The sequence below is a fragment of the Sus scrofa genome, chromosome 3 (genome assembly GCF_000003025.6).
Source record: "Sus scrofa isolate TJ Tabasco breed Duroc chromosome 3, Sscrofa11.1, whole genome shotgun sequence".
Lineage (NCBI taxonomy): Eukaryota > Metazoa > Chordata > Mammalia > Artiodactyla > Suidae > Sus > Sus scrofa.
The window spans coordinates 68,877,235-68,896,394 of NC_010445.4; the positions used below are offsets into that span (position 1 = coordinate 68,877,235).

Below are 19,160 nucleotides of genomic sequence, written 5' to 3' on the forward strand. Positions count from 1 at the left end.
TTGCACATTCATGGCTGTGAGGTTGAAAAAAGGGAAAAGGAGGAACTATACTCCATAATTTTCTGACCTTGAAATTGAGTATTCAGTGTATCCATAAGACACCCCCCTCTCACCCCCCAAACAGCCGTTTTTCATTACTGTAGAAGAAATTAAAATAGGGTTATTTTGAGAGAACCAAATTACAAATGCCTAGTTAAATTTCTAAGAGTGTCTAATGGGTAAGTATAAAAGCTATTTCAAACTTTATATGAGTAGAAGAATCACTCAAATAATACTGGGAGGGCAGGAGTCTGGCTTTGAAGCTGCACAGCCAGAAACTGTGCAAACCATGCTTTGGGCCGTCCCTAGTAAATGCACCTATGCTTTTGGGGTAGGTTTGTTATTGCTGGCCACTAGATATCAGTCAGCCTTAACTCCTCCCAAAAGCCAGCTGCATCTGCCTTGACCAGAATAAAGGATTTTACCTAACACCTCATTCCTTTGGTGTCTCTTCCTAATCAAAAACGTAAATTTGCGCCTCTGATTGGCAGATCTTAGGTCACATACCTCTGTCCTGGCTGCAAGAGGGCTGAGAAGAAGTTTCTCATATTTACTTGGGGTTCAGAGCTCACAAATTGGCTGAAAAATCCTTTAGAGTCCAAAAGCTTGAACTTTGGACAGGCTGCTGATCTGTGAGCTTTTTGTTCCTGTTCTGTGAAAAGATGAATTTCCACTAGAATGTAAGTATCTGAGTGCACTGTTTAGCTCAGCTGACACTTTTTGGTAGATTTGCTAACTGAAGGAAGTAGATTATTGATTTCAGACTCTGGCCAAGCTGACCAGCATTTTATGGCTGACCAGCATTTTGAATATCATTTCCTTAGAGGAACCTGCCTGTTTTAGGGGTCTTTTAGCAACTTTATCTTACTTAATCCTTAGAGCAAACTGGGGAGGGGATGGCAGTGGAGAAGTACGTTAGGAGTTTTTCACTATTTTTTAAACAACATCACAACAGTTCAGACTTTGAATACACAGTGAGGCAAGTCTCTTTCTCTGAGTTGCATTTGTAAAAATTCTATGGGCTCAAGGGTGCTAGGAGGCTCTATAAAATGACTGCAATTAAAAATCATTCCAAGGGAGTTCCGTCGTGGCGCAGTGGTTAATTAATCCGACTAGGAACCATGAGGTTACAGGTTCAATCCCTGGCCTTGCTCAGTGGGTTAAGGATCCGGCGTTGCGTTGCCGTGAGCTGTGGTGTAGTTTGCAAATGCGGCTCGGATCCTGCGTTGCTGTGGCTCTGGCATAGGCTGGTGGCTACGGCTCCCATTAGACCCCTAGCCTGGGAATCTCCATATGCTGTGGAAGCGGCCCTAGAAAGGGCAAAAAGACAAAGACAAAAAAAAAAAATCATTCCAGGAGTTCCTGTCATGGCGCAGGGCACACAAATCTGACTAGGAACCAGGGTTCTATCCCTGGCCTCCCTCATTGGGTTAGGGATCTGGCATTGCTGTGGCTATGGTGTAGGCCGATGGCTACAGCTCCGATTCGACCCCTAGCCTGGGAACCTCCATAAGCCTCGGGAGTGGCCCAAGAAATAGCAAAAAGACAAAAAAAAAAAAAAAAAAAAAGTAAATGCAGAAGGGATAGACCCATTTCTTGAGATGAAGGGCATTGCACTTCTAATCATAAAGTAAAACTGGCCTTTTATTTGCTGCTGTCATAAAAAAAATTGTATGAGAACTGTGAAGTTGGAACTAATTTGGAAGCCCAAGATCTTGGGTGAGATGGTTCTAAAATCTTTTCTAAAAGCATTCATGTTCAATGGTGGCACTAGAATTGCTAAACCATTGTCAGTTCTGTTGAGTCATCACAGCGCTCTCCCTTTTTGTCCAGTGCTGGGCCAGGCCTTTGCTAGCAGTTACTAAAGCAAGATCCTGTTGTGGAATTTGTGAACCAGTGGGGAAAAGAGACACAGACATTGATAGTTTCAAAGGGCTGTTTGTGTAAAAAAGTTACGCACAAGTTGTGAGCTCCTAGTTTAGTGTGGGGCAATCAGAGGTGGCTACCTGGAGAAGATAAAGCTTGAACTGCCCTAAAAGATGGGTAGTTACTGCATAACCAAAATTATGCTGTTTGTAAAGGGAGGTAAAAGCAGTCCTGTATTGTTGAAGGGTGTGTTTCAGCTGGACAGGTAGGTAGGGGTTAAATCACATAAAAGAACTTGGGTTTTTTTACCCACAGGTGATGCGTCAAGGATTTTAAGTAAGCAAATAATGGACACGTTTTCATTTCCAGTGGCCCTGACAGCAGTGTGGTAAGCTGAGGTTAAGAGGAGGATACTAAAGCAGAGTGATAGTCCAAAATAACAACGTGAGCCGCTGTCAAAACTATGGGGGTGAAGAAGGTTTGAGCAAAAGTACTGATTTTCAGAGCTCCCATTGTGGCTCAGGGGAAACAAATCTGATTAGTATCAATGAGGATGCAGGTTCGATCCCTGGCCTTGCTCAGTGGGTTAAAGGATCCATGAGCTGTGGTGTGGGTCACAGATGTGGATGGAATCCCACATTGCTGTGGCTGTGTTGTAGGCCGGCGGCTACAGCTCTGATTCAACCCCTAGCCTGGGAAACTCCATATGCCGCAGGTGTGGACCTCAAATAACAAAAAATCTTAAAAAAAAGTACTGATTCTCAGTAAAGGAAAGGAGGAATTTTGCAAATACAAATTAGTGAGTTTAACAATGGTCTCTTACTTGCAAATAACAAAACCAACTAAAATGACTTTGGTGCTCATTTCTGGCGCTCTTTCCAGTTGTACAAATGATGTCAAACATGTCTCCTCAGCTCTCCTGTGTCTGCTTCATTTGCAAAGTGGCACTGCCCACGTGATTGCAAAGATGGTTCCCTGGAGTAGATTTCCACTAATTTAGCAATCCAGTTGCAAATGATCATTTATTTTACTTAGTTCCAGCAAAGTCCCTAGACCAACTCTAATTGGTCTGGCCCAGATCATGGGACCAACAGGAAATCAATCCCTCAGTCTGATTGGCCATGCCTGGGTCATGTGCCACTCCTAGAGCTGGGGGTGGGTCTGCCTCATTCTGTGGTCAGAGTAGCATAGCGGTGGTTCACCACTACTTTGGAAAGAATATTTTTGGCAGTTTTAGTTACATCTGTGAAGAAAAATGAAAAGTTAGCAAATTATCCCTAATCCCATCAACCATTATTTTTAAGGAATCAAGCAAAAAAATGTGAGAAGAGGCTATTGTAACCCAAAGGAGAAATTTCAAAGGCCAAAAGAGTAAAACAATTTACTTGAGTAAATTTTAAAGATCTAATAGGCTTTATTGAATGACAAATTACTGGCAGCATCCCATCTAGCCAGGAAAGGGGAGCTGCAAAGGGCTACAGAAAGGGAAATGTATTATTTTATTATTATTATTTTTTTTGCTTTTTAGGGCTGTGCCTATGGCATACGGAGGTTCCCAGGTTAGGGGTCTAATCGGAGCTACAGCTGCCAGCCTATGCCACAGCCACCGCAAGGCCAGATCTGAGCTGCATCTGCATCCTACACCACAGCTCACAGCTTAACCCACTGAGCAAGGCCAGGAAGGGATCAAACCTGCATCCTCACGGATACTAGTCAGATTCATTTCCACTAAGCCACAATGAGAACTCCTGAAAGGGAAATGTTTTTATTTTTATTTATTTATTTTGTCTTTGTGTGTGTGTGTGTGTGTGTGTGTGTGTGTCTTTATTGGGCTGCACCCAAAGCATATGGAGGTTCCTAGGCTAGGGGTCCAATTGCGGCTGTTGCTGCCAGCCTACACCACAGCCACAGCAACACTGGATCCGAGCCTTGTCTGCGACCTACACCACAGCTCACAGCAACACCAGATCCTTAACCCACTGAGCGAGACCAGGGATCAAACCCACAACCTCATGGTTCCTAGTCAGATTCGTTTCCACTGCACCAGGACGGGAACTCCCAGAAATGTTTTTAAAGGCCAGATAAAGTTAACCTACATATGGGGGACAGAAGGGGCCCATGCAACAGATTACCTTATTGGTGCTGACCAGAAAATGCCTGACTGATCAGTTAAGACTACATTTCTGGGGGACGTTGAAGCTTTAATTAGGTAGGTTAGATATAAAACCCCAGTTTGGTAGTGTGGCCTAGCATACATAAGTGACTCCATTTTCTTTTTTCTTTTTTTTTTTTTTGGTCACTTTAGGGACACACCCACAGCATATGGAAGTTCCCAGTCTAGCTGTCGAACTGGAGCTGCAGCTGCTGCCCTACACCACAGCCACAGCAACACCAGATCCAAGCCTCATCTGCAACCTATGCTGCAGGTTGCAGTAACTCCAGATCCTTTAACCCACTGAGCAAGGCCAGGGATCGAACACGCATCCTCATGGATACTAGTCGGATTCTTAATCTGCTGAGCCACAATGGGAACTCCTGAATGAGCACATTTTTAGCTGACCACTTTAAACAACTGTAGGTTCCTCCAACTTTTATCCCAAAACTGGGTTTGCCTCTTGGTGAGTGTCAAGCCAAATGACTCAACCATGTCAAAGACGGGGAGAAGGATTTATTACTTGCAGCAAGTAGGGAGAACATCAGGGACCTTCCCAACAGCAAAACTGGGGAAGTTTTAAGCTAAGCGTACATGCATATTCATGAAGGGGCTTGAGCAGAGGAGAATTTGGTTTAGAATTTGGGCAGAGGTTGACAGAGTCTAAGTTTTAGCTGAAGTCACAAGGGTCAGAAAATGTCAACATCATTCATTAGCTTTCAGTTGATCTGGAGGCTGAGAGCTTGAGGTGGGTGGGAGTGGTATTTGAATTCTGCAAAACTGCTCAAGAGTGTGTGACAGGCTAATCTACTGTTGAAGCAGAACTGGGAGTCTTTACAACTGATTTACTATCTTTGCTGTTGTTACTTCTCTTGTCTGGTAAGAGTCCGTCTGTTCCCACATACTTCTGTTTCCCTAAGATCATTAATTACTGAGACCCAAGATCTAACCCTTGTGGCCAGGCTTAGATCACAAATGACAGGCTGAAAATGGCTTATGTCAAAAATCCATGCCTGGTTCTCTGTTTCCGGGACCTTCTACCTATCTGCTTACACAACCCATCCAAGTGCAGCAGTGAACATACTGATTGCATAGGCAAAATGCAAGAGTAAAAAGAGCTGGTTCATCCTTCACGGTATACCAGACCACATGCTATATGCACATACTGCTAGAGAGAGAAAGGGCTTGGTTGAATTTCTGCTTCGAACTGTCTGAAGTATTCCAGACATGGGGCAGATTTGCTGACAATCCGTCCCTGATAGTGTCAGCTTCCCCTGCATTCTCAAAATGCCAAGGTCTGTGACTCCAAGCCTCCACCTCTGCTGAGCCGTGTCCTGCAGGCACCTTAAACTGAGGCAAATTCAAAACCAAGTTAGTCAATCCCCATCATCCCACGCCTAGCCCTCCTCCATCTATCCAAGTCAGAAACCTGAGCCTCATCCCTGCCACCTTCAGCCCTGCTACTTTCAGCCGGTCACTCCAGTCCATTCCTCCCAGGTGTCTCAATCTACTCCTCCCATCCCTGCTACCAGGTCTCCCCTTGGGTCTCCCCTCTCCTTCGGAACAGAAGCTGGGACTTCTGTCCTCCTCTCCAATTTCAGCCCCCTACTGTCTCCGCTCCTCAGTGATCTTTCTAAAGCACAAATCTGACAATGACTCCCCTCTTTAGAATCCTTCCCTGGTTCCTTCCTGGAGGGAGAAACCCAAGACCCTCTGTTTTGTTTTGTGTTTTTGTTTGTCTTTCTGTCTTTTCTAGGGTCGCTCCTGTGGAATATGGAGGTTCCCAGGCTAGGGGTCTAATCTGCCAGCCTACACCTGAGCCACAGCAATGCGGGATCCCAGCCGCATCTGCGACCTACACCACAGCTCACGGCAACGCCGGATCCTTAACCCACTGAGCAAGGCCAGGGATCAAACCCGCAACCTCATGGTTCCTAGTTGGATTCGTTAACCGCTGAGCCACGACGGGAACCCCCAAGACCCTCCGTTTAACAGCAGGGTGTGGGGTGGTGAGTGGGCACAGCGGCGGTCCACTTAGGGCACCAGGGTCCTTGGGACGAGGGGAAGTCCGAAGGCTGCATGGAGCCCCGGGTACTGGCTCTGTCCCCAGCCTGGGCAGCGGAGGCTGCTCGCGAGAGAAGGCGGAGGGCGGGGCCCCGGGCGTGCGGGGCGGCTCCCGGCCTCCAGACGGCAGGGGGCGGCCTCGCCCACGGCGGAGGTGGCTCGGGTTCCGGGTTCCGCGCCTTTTGGGAGACTCGGCGACCTCGGGCGGCGGGCCGCGTCGGCCGGGCATGGCTGCTTGGAGCCCGGCCGCGGCAGCGCCTCTGCTCCGCGGGAGCCGCGGGGTGAGCGCGGGCGGGGGCCGGGCTGCTCTCGCCGGGGCGGGAGACCGCGGGGCGGGCTGCGGCCAGAGCTGGAGCACCCGCTCGCGGAGGGCGGCGCGCCGAGCCGGGGGCCTCCGCGTTCTTTCTCTCATCCGTTGGTTCGTTCATCCAGCGGGCCCGGCTACGCGTAGTCGAAGTGTCAGGCCCGGCGCGGGCTGGGGGAGCTCCCGCGAACAGGGCGGGGGTGGAGGGCGAGGGGAACGGATGCGCAAACATTCTGAATACGGCGGCCACGGACCAAGCAGTGTTGATTTACCAGAGACGTGGGAGGCATAGCCGGGAGTCGCGGCGTGCATGCCAGGGACTGTGGCTGGGTCTGGGCTCCAGAACGTCCGCCCGGCTTCTGTGACCTTGACCCTCCCCAAATCCCACACTCCCCTAGTAGCAAGCCCGCAGAGGGCACTCCCCACGCGCTCTCCGAATTTTCTCTCCCCCTTTCTGATTCATCCACTTCTTTGGCTTTCTTCTCACATTCTTTCTTCTTTTGAACCTGCCTCCCCCAGGCATGACGAGCAATTCTCCTGGTGACTTCCAGCCTGGACAGTCCGCATTCCGGAGATTTTTGTCAGTAGATTGCTAGGTTTTTAAAAGCCACTGCCTGCAGATAGCTGAGATGAGGGAAGGTTTCTCCCAAGGAGTCAGCAGTGCCAACCACCCTGACCCCTTAGTGATTGCTTCTTCCGAGCCACCTGGTTACCCTCTGCCTTTGTCCCCCAGGGCACTGGCTTCAGGAGAGGTCCTAACCCCCCCACCCCATCTTACCCAGGCCCACAACATCAAGTGTCTGTCACATACAGCACTCAGTCTCCCTCCCAAGTCAGATCTTTCTCCTGACCTGCATTTCTGCTAAGTGTTAGAATCGAGATTTCTTTGCTGGTGATCCATAGGTATGCCCTGAATCACGTGGTTCTTCCCCTGTTCATTGATTCATTCATTCATCCATCACCCACATCTTCCGGAGGGCCTGCCCTGGGCAGTTCTGGAAGACTGCAGAACAGGACAGACTCAGTCTTGGCCTCTGAGACCAGTTGGTGAAAGAGTTAGTGCACAGGGCATTTAAAGGAGGTGATCTGAGATTCTTTAACTAACATAGGACCCTGCTCTGGGCCATCAGGAAAGGCCTAAGGATGAGCAGGACTAAGGGGATAAAGGGATGGTACCTTCAGCACCAGCCCTTGATGAACAGCGCTCTAAGGACCATCCTTCTCCAGTGGGGCTGCCTGATATTACTCCTTTGTAGTGATACTCTCGTATGGGCATCTTTCCTGACTTATCTTCAAATGCACTGTTACTTTGACACCAAGAATCTGTCTAACAGAACCCAAAGTCTTTAGCTTGACATTCAAGGCCTGCCATGCTCTGTTTTCATTCTCCCTTTTCAGCATGTGCTCAACCCAGTCAAGGGGCTGCTGACCTGGTCGTCTGCTAAGGGTTGAGACACATTCCCATCAGGAGCCCTGGCTCCTTGGGGTAGCCATAGGGGGAGGGGGAGTGCTGCTGCCCATGGTAAATCTAATAAGGTTCCTCCTTCAGGTCCTTTAACAGAATTCTGTTTCTTCTCTCCAGTGAGAATTGCAAAGAGGGTCATTCCCATTGTGGCGCAGCAGAAACGAATCCGACTAGGACCCATGAGGATGAGGACTTGGGCTTGATCCCTAGCCTTGCTCAGCGGGTTAAGGATCCGGCGTTGCTGTGGCTGTGGTGTAGGCCGGCAGTTGTAGCTCCGATGGGACCCCTAGTCTGGGAACTTCCATATACCTCCGGTGCAGCCCTAAAAAGCAAACAAACAAACAAAAAGAATTGCAAAGGGTAGCTGGCTTATCAAGCAATAGGTAAAGGGGTACATCCCACTGGAGAGAATGTGGAATGTTAATCAGGCCTAAGGGTGGGTGGCATTTGGCCTCATCAGTACGTGGTAATGACTGAGCCGGGTGGCCTGGCCTTTCCTGGTTCTGCATCTACTGATGGATCCAGCCTTAGACATTACCTAGTGCATCAGGCTCCTCACTCATAAAACTGTCCTCACAAGTTCCTCTTGTGGCTCAGCGGAAACGAATCTGACTAGGAGCTATGAGGATGTGGGTTCGATCCCTGGTCTCGCTCCTCGGGTTAAGGAGCCAGCATTGTGGTGAGCTGTGGTGTAGGTTGCAGACTCGGCTTAGATCTGGCATTGCTGTGGCTGTGGTATAGGACGGCAGCTAGAGCTCTGATTCAACCCCTAGCCTGGGAACTTCCACATGTTCTGGGTACAACTCTCAAAAGCAAAAAAAAAAAAAAAAAAAAAAAGTCATCATGATAGTGTCTCTCTCATAACATTATCACTAGTTAAACACCTATGGAATGAAGTTTGGGGCCTTGTCTCTACCATCAAAGTGAGTTATTTACAATTCCATTCCCTCCTCAAAATAAAGTTTGTTCTGCCTCCTGGGGAGCATAACGGAACACAGTGCAGTTGCCCTGCCTTAGCCTGGGGCCCTGCCTTGTGGGGGGAGGGCAGCCCCCCCCCACCACCACAGTGACTCTCCTCTGTTCTGTGGCAGCTCCCTCTTCTCCACTCTGCCCAGCGGATGTTTGCCTCGCAGACTGAGGGGGAGCGCAAAGTGACCCAAATTCTCAAAGAAAAATTTCCTCGAGCTACAGCTATCAAAGTCACTGACATTTCAGGTAAGATTTCTCCCTCATCTCTCCCACAGTTTGGTAGGATTTTTACCTGCTGAAGGGGCAGAGAGCAGGAGGCTTGGTGGGAACTCATCATCTCTGGCTTTTCCACACATAAGGCTTTTGTTTTTTTTTGGGGGGGGGTGCCCACACCTGCAGCATATGGAAGTTCCCAGTCTAGGGACTGAATCAGAGCTATGGCTGCCAGCCTACACCAGCTACAGCAACGCCAGATCCAAGCCGTGTCTGCAACCTATAGCACAACTCACAGCAACGCTGGATCCATCCTTAACCCACTAGCGAGGCCAGGGATGGAAAACCCTCATCCTCATGGGCGACTAGTTGGGTTCATTACTGCTGAGCCACAATGGGAACTCCCTTGGTATGTGTGGGTTTTGGACAGATAGGACTCGGTCTCGCCCCCACTGATGGGGTGGAGGTGAGGCTGCCAGGAGCATCAGAGGGAAACTGTGGGGACGAGGCCCGGCTGCAAGGGCTCATGGTTGCCAGCTCAGGTGAGGTCCCTCAGTCTCCCTGGGGCTCAGGTCCACAATCTTAATTTGACTTCAAGATGAGCCTTACTTTAATTTCCCCACATTCATCTGACACCCTAGAATACCAGAACTAGAACAGACCCCAGGCAGATTTTTGTCTTTTTGAGTATATTAACTGCTTCATTTTTCCCATGAGGAGACGAGCCCAGAGAGGCCAAAGAACCTGCCCAGCCCCTCACAGGAAGGAGGCGGTGGACCCAGGACCCCGGGAAGACTGTAGTGAGCCTGGTTACCAGCCTCAGCCAGGCCCTGCCTTTCTCAGGTGGCCGCTGGCCCCGAAGAAGTTCAGGCTGACTGTGTTAGCAGCAGGCTGGGAAATCGGCTTCTGCCCCGACAGAACAGGGAAGATAAGGCCTTTATCTAGACATGCATGTGGAACAGTGGTCTGGAGCGGCATCTCCCACAGCCAGACACAGCATTTGTCACTCTGCATTGCTGTGAGCGCTCCCAGGCTTCTCTGAGAACAGAACATTGGTTGGGAGAAAGTTTCGAAAGTAGTTTTTATTCCGGAAGCTCTAAGAAGTTAAGCAGTCTAAAGAGCTGCTGGACTAGGAGGTTGGGTGAGCCCCTCTGCAGGGGTCCCAAGGCAAAAAAGTCTTGATGGCACCAGTTCTGGACCTGCCTCAGGCCCAGTTAAGACAGAGCTGGAACTTCACCCCCATTCTGGCTCTGCTCAGCCCTGTGTGGAGTGCAGAAAGGGCACCAAGGTTGGGGACCTTGGTTTAACCGAAGCTTGGACTCCTAGAAGACAGGAGAGAGGCTTAACCAAGCCTGTGGAATAAATGGCACGTGGCCCGGAGCTAAGAGCTCAGGGAGGCTTTCTTTCTTGCTCGTGTTGTCCATGCGAGAGCGGACATTTTATCATCAGTCATCAGCAATAACTCTCCAACCTTCTGAAAACAAAGCTGGGACTTCAGGTGGCTGGGTTCATACAAACCCCACCTCGAGAGCATCCCTAGAAAGCCACCCCCTTCCTGCCACAGCCTGGGGGAGACCCTCTGCTGCTTGTAGGGTGGGTGGTGCTATAGAGCCCAGCTTTGTGACTAGCATGTCCTCAGCATGTAATGCTGTGTCCCTGTCTCACACTTCCCTGTTCCTTTTCTTTTGGATAATATCGCACACAGTTTTCAAACCAAATTTTAGTATATTTTTGCATTTTTAAAAATACCGATCTCTGGGAGTTCCCATCGTGGCTCAACGGTTAATGCACCTGACTAGTATCCATAAGGTTGCGGGTTCGATCCCTGGCCTCACTCAGTGGATTAAGGATCTGGTGTTGCTGTGGCTATGGTGTAGGGCAGCAGCTACAGCTCCGATTTGACATCTGGCCTGGGAACTTCTATATGCCGAGAGTGCGGTCCTAAAAAGACCAAAAAAAAAAAAAAAAAAAAAAAAAATACCAATCTCTGGTCCTTTGGAAGGTGGAACACTGAAATTCAATCCCTCCCGCCCTCTTCCATGTCATTTGCTGGCTTAATAGGTGGAAATACTAGGAAAGCCTCCATTCCCTAGGCTTTGCATGCTTTGTGCCTTATCTTTCCTATCCCAGAAGAAATAATCCGGTGTAGTGCAGGTGCTTTGCAAAAGGAAGAGCACACTTTGGATCGAGACAACCTGCCAGGAGGAGGACGTGGTCGGGTTATAAGCCAGGATCTTTTCCTAACAGTCTTAGCAACTTTCTGATGTTTCTTAACAACATTCAGACCTTCTTTGGATTGTGTGGCACTTATTTCAAGGACATAAGGAACTGTGGCTGCTGGAACTTAATAATGGAGACACTTTCACATCACGTTTATTTCAGGAGGCTGTGGGGCAATGTATGAAATTCAAATCGAATCAGAAGAATTTAAGGAGAAGAGAACTGTCCAGCAGCACCAGATGGTAAATCAGGTCAGTAGAAGCAGCAGTGCTTTTGTCTTTTTTCTTTTTTTTTTTTTTTTTACCTTATTTGGGGCCGCTCCCGTGGCATATGGAGGTTCCCAGGCTAGAGGTCTAATCGGAGCTGTAGCTGCGGGATCTGAGCCGAGTCTGCGACCTACACCACAGCTCACGGCAATGCCGGATCCTTAACCCACTGAGCAAGGTCAGGGATCAAACCTGAAACCTCATGGTCCCTAGTTGGATTTGTTTTTTTTTTTGTTTGTTTGTTTTTTGTCTTTTTTTTGTCTTTTGTTGTTGTTGTTGTTGTTGCTATTTCTTGGGCTGCTCCCACGGCATATGGAGGTTCCCAGGCTAGGGGTTGAATCGGAGCTGTAGCCACCGGCCTACGCCAGAGGCACAGCAACGCGGGATCCGAGCCGCGTCTGCAACCTACACCACAGCTCACGGCAACGCCGGATCGTTAACCCACTGAGCAAGGGCAGGGACCGAACCCGCAACCTCATGGTTCCTAGTCGGATTCGTTAACCACTGCGCCACGACGGGAACTACATAAGCAGCAGTGCTTTTGGACCACTGGTCTCCGTGTGTGAAAGGGCCTGCGAGGAGGGATGGCCTTGTATTGTCAGTCCTAGGGAAGGGTAATGCAATACCACAGTCATGTGAGCAGGAAAGCTATAATCTGGAATAGTTCCAGGGATTGGATTCTGGGGAATATTAATTGTATTCAAAATTAATAACAAGCCATCCAGTAGGTATTTTGCATTCCCCTGTGTAAAGCTACCAATGTTTTACTATTATTGTTGCATATCAAATAGTAGGTAATATTTGTAAACACCGGAGTACTAAAAAGATATATGTTTTTGTAGATTGGAAGTGTTTTTTTTTTTTCTTCTTAGGGCTGCACCTGCAGCCTATGGAGGTTCCCAGGCTAGGGGGTCGAATCAGAGCTGTACCTGCCAGCCTACACCACAGCCACAGCAACATGGGATCCAAGCCGCGTCTATGACTTATACCACAGTTCACAGCAATGCCAGATCCTTAACCCACTGTGCAAGGCCAGGGATTGAACCCACATCCTCATGGAAACTAGTTCTGTTCTTAAACGGCTGAGCCACAATGGGAACTCCTGAAGATTTTTTTTTTATCCTCTTTAGGGACTATCTGGTGGGGAAGCGGAGTCACAGCATGATTGAGCTGTGACAGCAGGGGTCTGTGACATCAGATTTTACCAGACTAAGGCCCAAGGTACTCATGATCTGTGCTTACTCTAGCGAAATTGCTCCAGCCTTGACCCCTTGGCCTGTGTCTGTAAACTCCCCGCTTCAGCCGGTGTGTGTTTGACATCATTGTGGAAAGTCTTGGACTTTGCGAACTAATTGAGCTTTTGTAAAGCTCAGCTCTGGTCACGAGGGTCAAGTTCAGGTGTCCCAGACCACTCTGCCCCGCCCCTCTCTCTCTGGACCGTCCCTCTGGCCCCTGCCCATTGATCTCTCTGTGAATCTGGACCTCTGCCCAGATCGGACCTTGCAGAAGCCCTTGTCGGCCACAGCAACTGGAAGGGCTCTCGGGCATGTGCCTCAACCTACTGATGGGGTTGCGGACATTTTCCAGCGATTACGTTTGAGGATGTTGGCTTTGGAGAACCCCTCCTCCATGGGGGGAGGAGCAAAATGAAACGTCCAAAAGAGGAAGCCTATTGGCCTGCAGGGGTCCAAGCTAGACCGGGAGTTAGCCGCCCGCCTTTTAGAGGTGGTAGGAACCAGCCCTCAGACAGGCTCTCACGTAGGAGGATGCCCATCTGGGGGTGGAGTGTCGAAAGCAGAGAGGCGACCAGACTCTGCTCCTGAGGTTCCACTCCCCAGCTCCTGGTTGCCGAGCAAGTAGTTTCTTTGGGGGTGGGTGACAGCTGGGGGGTGGGGGTGCCCAGGCTCAGGTAGGGGGGCTTGGTGGGCTGGAGCGAAGCTCTCCTTGTTGATCTTGCCTGGGCAAATGAAGGGTCTCAGGCCCAAGGGATCCTAGAAAGGTCACTTGGTGTATCTGGTGCTAGAATCTGCCCTCCTGCCCCCCAGCTTCTCATCAGACAGCCCTGCCTGGTTCCCTGAGGACAGGGCACCCCTGTGATCACCTGCGGCACCCTGGCAAGTGAACTCACCAAACCTGCCAACTCGTGGCTTCCAACTCTTCCAGCTCGCATGGTTCATCAGCCTTCTCTTCTGAAATTGTCACTGGCATTTGCCTTGGGCCGGTCCCCGGGACAGCAAGCTAACAAGTGTTCCTTCCCTATCCATCCTGACCCTACTCCGGGGAGCAGCCACAGGGAGGAGAGTGGGCACCCAGCTCCCTTGTGTGTTGGGCGGAGCTGTTCCGTCCACGTCACAGTGAGACGGGAGCCTCAGCTTCCTCACTGGTGAAGATCGCAGGAGGTACTGACGCCACGTGCCCGCCTCGTGCTGGCCTTGAGCTGGCCTCGTGCTGGCACAGGGAAGGTGGCATAGGGAAGGCGTCTGGTAAATAGCAGTGGCCCTCTCTCCCTTTCTTTGGCCTCTTTCCTGCCTGTTACCCATCACCCTCCCCTAAGGGTGCCTCTGCCCTCCTCAGAGCCCTTCAGGGGGCACCCTGGGTGCCCGCAGAGCCCAGGCCCACCCTCCCCGCCTGGGGTTTCTGATCCTCGGTCCATCTCCTCTGCCCATCCCTGACCCTTTCCAGTGAACTGAGGTAGGTTCCCAGCCCTTCCTCACCTTGCCCACCTGGGCAAGTGCCCTATCCCCTGCCTGTTCCACTCCCAGCTGCCCAGCTCCTGGGCTGCCTCCTCCACAAATGGCCAGTGCAGGAGCAAATGCTCCTTCCTACCAATCCCCACGGCAGTGCCGAGCTGGCTCTGGTTGGCGGCATCCCTCACTGTTGTGCTGAGTCCATTTCTTGTGGGCCTGAGGTACTTACCTTCCCTTTTTCATTGTCCTGGGCCTTCTGCATCTGTGCCACCAGCACCCAGCTAATGCTGCAGGCATGGTTGCTGCTGAAAAATGTTTACTCACATCTTAGAAATGGTAGGGGAGTTCCCATTGTGGCTCAGCAGTGAACAAACCCAACTAGCATCCGTGAGAATGTGGGTTCAATCCCTGACCTCACTCAGTGGGTTAAGGATCTGGCGCTGCCCTGAGCTGTGGTGTAGGTTGCAGATTCGGCTCAGATCCTGCATTGCTGTGGCTGTGGCTCCGATTTGACCCCTAGCCTGGGAACCTCCATATGCCTTGGGTGCAGCCCTAAAAAGACATAAAAAAAAAAAAAAAAAAAAATGGTGGGACGGCCAGGTCACTTGCATACCAGGGCCTCAGTTTCCTCCCCTATTTAAAGTGACCCAAGTGATCTAAGGCCCTCTGTAGCTGTAAGGTATGTGGCCTGTGTTGGGAGCCCTCTGCTGGGGGAAGGCTGTGGGAGGGGGAGTGTGCAGGGCTTAGGGGTCAAGGCCTGGATGGCTTTGCTGTCCAAGATCTTCACGTGAAGTTGTCACTGGCTTTAAGGATTGGCTCAGACACAGGAGAGCCTCTAGGGAACAAGAGTAGAGAGAGCATATGGCCCAGGGGTCTGTGTTCCCAGACCCCAGCAGTGACACGAGGCTTTTTATAGGGGTATGTCTGCTTCTCAGCAGAGCTGAGAGGGCTTCTTTGTGAATATGGAGATGATGGGGCAGCTCATTGTTCCCCCACACAGCCACAGCTCCTGGCATCAGGGCTGGACATGAACCCAAGGGAAACCAGGGGTGGCCAGGACATCAGGATATCCTGGTTCAGGTTCTGTCTGTGATTCACTGGCTGACTCACTCTCTCTCTCTCTTTTTTTTATCTTTTTCTACGGCTGCCCCCACGGCATGTAAATGTTCCCAGACTAGGGGTAGAATTGGAGCTGTAGCCGCCGGCTGACACCAGAGCCACAGCAACGCCGCATCTAGCTGTGACTGTGACCTACACCGCAGCTCATGGTAACGCCGGATCCTTAACCCACTGAGCGAGGCCAGGGATTAAACCTGCGTCCTCATGGATGCTAGTCAGATTTGTTTTTGCTCAGCCATGATAGGAACTCCGGCTTTCTCTTCTTGGTGGGGAACATGGCCCCAGGCTGCCTCCAAGCAACAGTATTTCAGTATAAAGCATTCCTCAGAGATATTGTGGGTTTGGTTCCAGACCACTGCAATAGATCAAGTCATATCAGTTTTCTCAGTTTCCCAGTACATATAAAAGCTATGCTTACATTATACTCTTACCTGTCAAGTGGTCACTAGCATTACTAAAAAAGCAATCTATGTATCTTAATTAAAAAAATACTTTTTTAGGGATTTCCCATCATGACGCAGTGGTTAACGAATCTGACTAGGAACCATGAGGTTGCGGGTTTGATCCCTGGCATTGCTTAGTGGGTTAAAGATCCGGCGTTGCCGTGAGCTGTGGTGTAGATCGAAGATTCGGCTCAGATCCCAAGTTGCTGTGGCTGTGGTGTAGGCTGGTGGCTGCAGCTCCGATTCGACCCCTAGCCTGGGAATCTCCACATGCCGTTGGAGCAGCCCTAGAAAAAGCAAAAAGACAAAAAAAAAAAAAAAAAAAAATACTTTTTTAGGAGTTCTCCTGTGATGCAGTGGGTTAAGGATCCAGTGTTGTGACTGCCATGTCTTGGGTTCTATCCCTGGCCTGGGAACATCCACATGCCACAGGTGTGGCCAAAAAAAATAGGAATACTTTGCTAAAAAATGCTAACCATCATCTGGTAACACAGGGATGTCACAAACCTTCAATTCGTAGAAAACACAGTATCTGCAAAACACCATAAACCAAAGCACAATAAAAGGAGGTAAGCACAATATAGAGAGAGTTCTATACGGAAAAGCCCAGGGAGAGATGCTGATTGGCCCAGTTTGGGTCATGTGCCACCCCTGGACCATTTGGGCTGGGTCAGGGGCACACAGCTACCTCAATACCAGGTCAGTTTGTGGTCCCACCAGCAGTACACAGTGGAAAAGGACTTTTCCCAGGAGAAGGGAGGTTGCTGGACAGGCTGAAGAAAAATGCCTACCCCACTGTGATGTCTTGGGCCTAGTATTAAAAGACTTTGATTGGAGATCCTGCCGTGGCTCAGTGGTTAACAAATCTGACTAGGAACCATGAGGTTGTGGGTTTGATCCCTGGCCTTGCTCAGTGGGTTAAGGATCCGGCGTTGCCATGAGCTGTGGTGTGGGTTGCAGACGTGGCTTGGATCCCAAGTTGCTGTGGCTCTGGTGTAGGCCGGTGGCTGTAGCTCCGATTCGACCCCTAGCCTGGGAACCTCCATATGCCGTGGGAGTGGCCCAAGAAATGGCAAAAAGACAGAAAAAAAAAAAAAATAAAAGACTTTGATTACTGTGCCTGCACTGAGCATAAACTCCCATGCCTCATCAGGTACTATAGCTTGTCTCCTGGTACTGCAGGGGCTAAATACTTATTTGATTGCAGTTTATTTACACTTGGGTCCTGGCATTGTTTGTAGCCTTAAACAATCCTCCTAATTTATAACTTTATTTTCTGATCCAGAGTAAAACTGAGGAAATAGTATGGTTTTGAAGAATAACTATTCTAGGAGGTCCCACCTTGGCGCAGGCGCAGTAGGTTAAGAATTCGACTGCAGCAGCTTGGGTTGCTGTGGAGGTTTCGGGTTCAATCCCTGGCCGAACACAGTGGGTTAAAGGATCCAGCATTGCCACAGCTGCAGCTTGGATTCAGTCCCTGGCCTGGATACGGCCATAAAATTAAAAAGTAATAGTAATAATAAGTCTTTTTTGTAGGAAATAGCAAAATACAAGAAACAGCCTAAAAGTCTGTCATTAGAGGATAGACAAAAATGTTATGATAGAGCCATATAATGGAACACTATGCTGATACAGAAAAGAATGAGGGTGTGTTTTATGCCTGACATGGAAAAATCCCCAGTGTTAGAAGAAAACAGAGTGTAGCACAAGTGTTTGAAATACTGTCATTTGTGTTTTAAAAAGGTAGTGGGGGTGGACAATATATTCATATTAACACAAGAAAGTAACAACAGTTCTCTATTTGGATGGAGGTGGAAATTGGGGGACAGGTATGGAGGGGAGCTTTCTTTTTTTTTTTTTTTTTTGTATTTTAGGGCCGCACTCGAAGCATATGGAAGTTCCCAGGCCAGGGAGTCGAATGGGAGCTACAGCTGCCAGCCTACACCACAGCGACAGCCATGCAGGACCCAAGCTGTGTCCGAGACCTACACCACAGCTCACAGCAACGCCGGATCCTTAACCCACTGAGCGAGGCCAACCTCATGGTTACTAATTGGATTCCGTTTCCATGCGCCACGAAGGGAACTCCTGTCGGGGGTGGAACATTACTGTGTACCTTTTTATGCCTTTTGATTTTTGAGCCAGAGTAAATACTGATTCCAAAAAAAAAAGTCCCCCCCACACACAAAAAAAGGAAAAATTGTTTAAAGAAAAGTGTGTGCAAAGTCTCCTACAGAGATAGAGCTATATAAAAATACTCCCATGGAGGCTTCTTGTAATCAATGCCAAGTACAAAACATGGCGATTCTTCTCTGCTTCCTTAGGCATTAAAAGAAGAAATCAAAGGCATGCACGGATTGCGGATATTTACCTCTGTCCCCAAACACTGACTACGCCCGGCGCTGTAGCTGCTGCTTTTGCACCTCGGATGAATTTGACGGACACCATTCTTTCCTAAGGCATCAGACCAGGATGTTATCTATTTTGTTCATAGACATTTCCATATTATAATTATAGAAGACTATGTTATCTATTTAGATGTTGAAGGCAACAGATAACTAAATTTTTTTTTCATTGCAAAAATATTTATTGAATCCTGCTCTGTGCGAGGCGACATTCTCAGTATGGGGATAATGTAATTAACAGGAGCAGACCAAGAAAGAACTATGCGAAATTTCCGAAGAGTCATTAGTAATGCTTCTAGTTCCTTTATTTCAGGAGTGTGTTCTTTTGTTCAGAGTGGTCTCGTCTTTGAACAGGTCTGTCCTTCTCTAGAGGCAGAATACAGTGCCAGCCTCTGTCTTATCACGAAACTTTCTTACGAGTTCCCATTGTGGCTCAGCAGTAAGGAACTTGACTGGTATCCATTAGGACGCGGTTTCAATCTTTGGCCTTGCTCAGTTGGTTGGGGATCCCAAGTTGCCGTGAACTGTGGTGTAGGTCACAGACAAGGCTAGGATCTGGCATTGCTGTGGCCGTGGGGTGGGTTGGCGGCTGCAGTTCCAATTCAACCCCTAGCCTGGAAACCTCCGTGTGCCACGGGTGCAGCCCTAAAAAAAGAAACTTTCTTATTTCTTCTCCACTATGAAACTGCTCAGGCCCCTTAATCTTTAGGGCCATACCCATGGCTTATGTAAGTTCCCAGGCTAGGGGCTCCCATAGGAGCCATAGCTGCTAGCCTACATGACAACCACAGCAATGCCACATCCAAGCGGCACCTGTGACCACACCAAAGCTTGTGGCATCACTGGATCTTTAGCCCACCAGCGAGATCAGAGATTGAACCCACATCTTCACAAATACTAGTCAGGTTCTTAACCTGCTGAGCCACAACGGGAACTCCCAGCCCCTTA

At 49.3% G+C, this 19,160-nt stretch overlaps 1 protein-coding gene across 2 annotated transcripts; it reads left to right on the forward strand.

Annotated features, from left to right (window-relative positions):
• On the forward strand, nt 5,960-18,516 carry BOLA3 (bolA family member 3). 2 transcript variants are annotated; one of them, XM_003481180.4, is made up of 4 exons: nt 6,213-6,402; nt 8,982-9,105; nt 11,455-11,543; nt 18,132-18,516. In XM_003481180.4, exons 1-4 carry the CDS (start codon nt 6,349-6,351, stop codon nt 18,195-18,197), a joined length of 333 nt encoding a protein of 110 aa, XP_003481228.1. In that variant the 5' UTR covers nt 6,213-6,348; the 3' UTR covers nt 18,198-18,516. The 2 variants fall into 2 exon arrangements, with proteins under 2 accessions (XP_020943023.1, XP_003481228.1); XM_021087364.1 differs by lacking the exons at nt 8,982-9,105; nt 18,132-18,516 and having other exon boundaries at nt 5,960-6,402; nt 11,455-11,544.

Excerpts from the sequence above, each read along its gene's own strand:
- BOLA3 (XM_003481180.4), top strand. The coding sequence starts at position 6,349 with ATGGCTGCTTGGAGCCCGGCCGCGGCAGCGCCTCTGCTCCGCGGGAGC. Across the intron at positions 6,403-8,981 it reads TGCTCCGCGGGAGCCGCGGG|CTCCCTCTTCTCCACTCTGC; the intron begins GTGAGCGCGGGC and ends GTTCTGTGGCAG. Across the intron at positions 11,544-18,131 it reads AGCACCAGATGGTAAATCAG|GCATTAAAAGAAGAAATCAA; the intron begins GTCAGTAGAAGC and ends CTGCTTCCTTAG.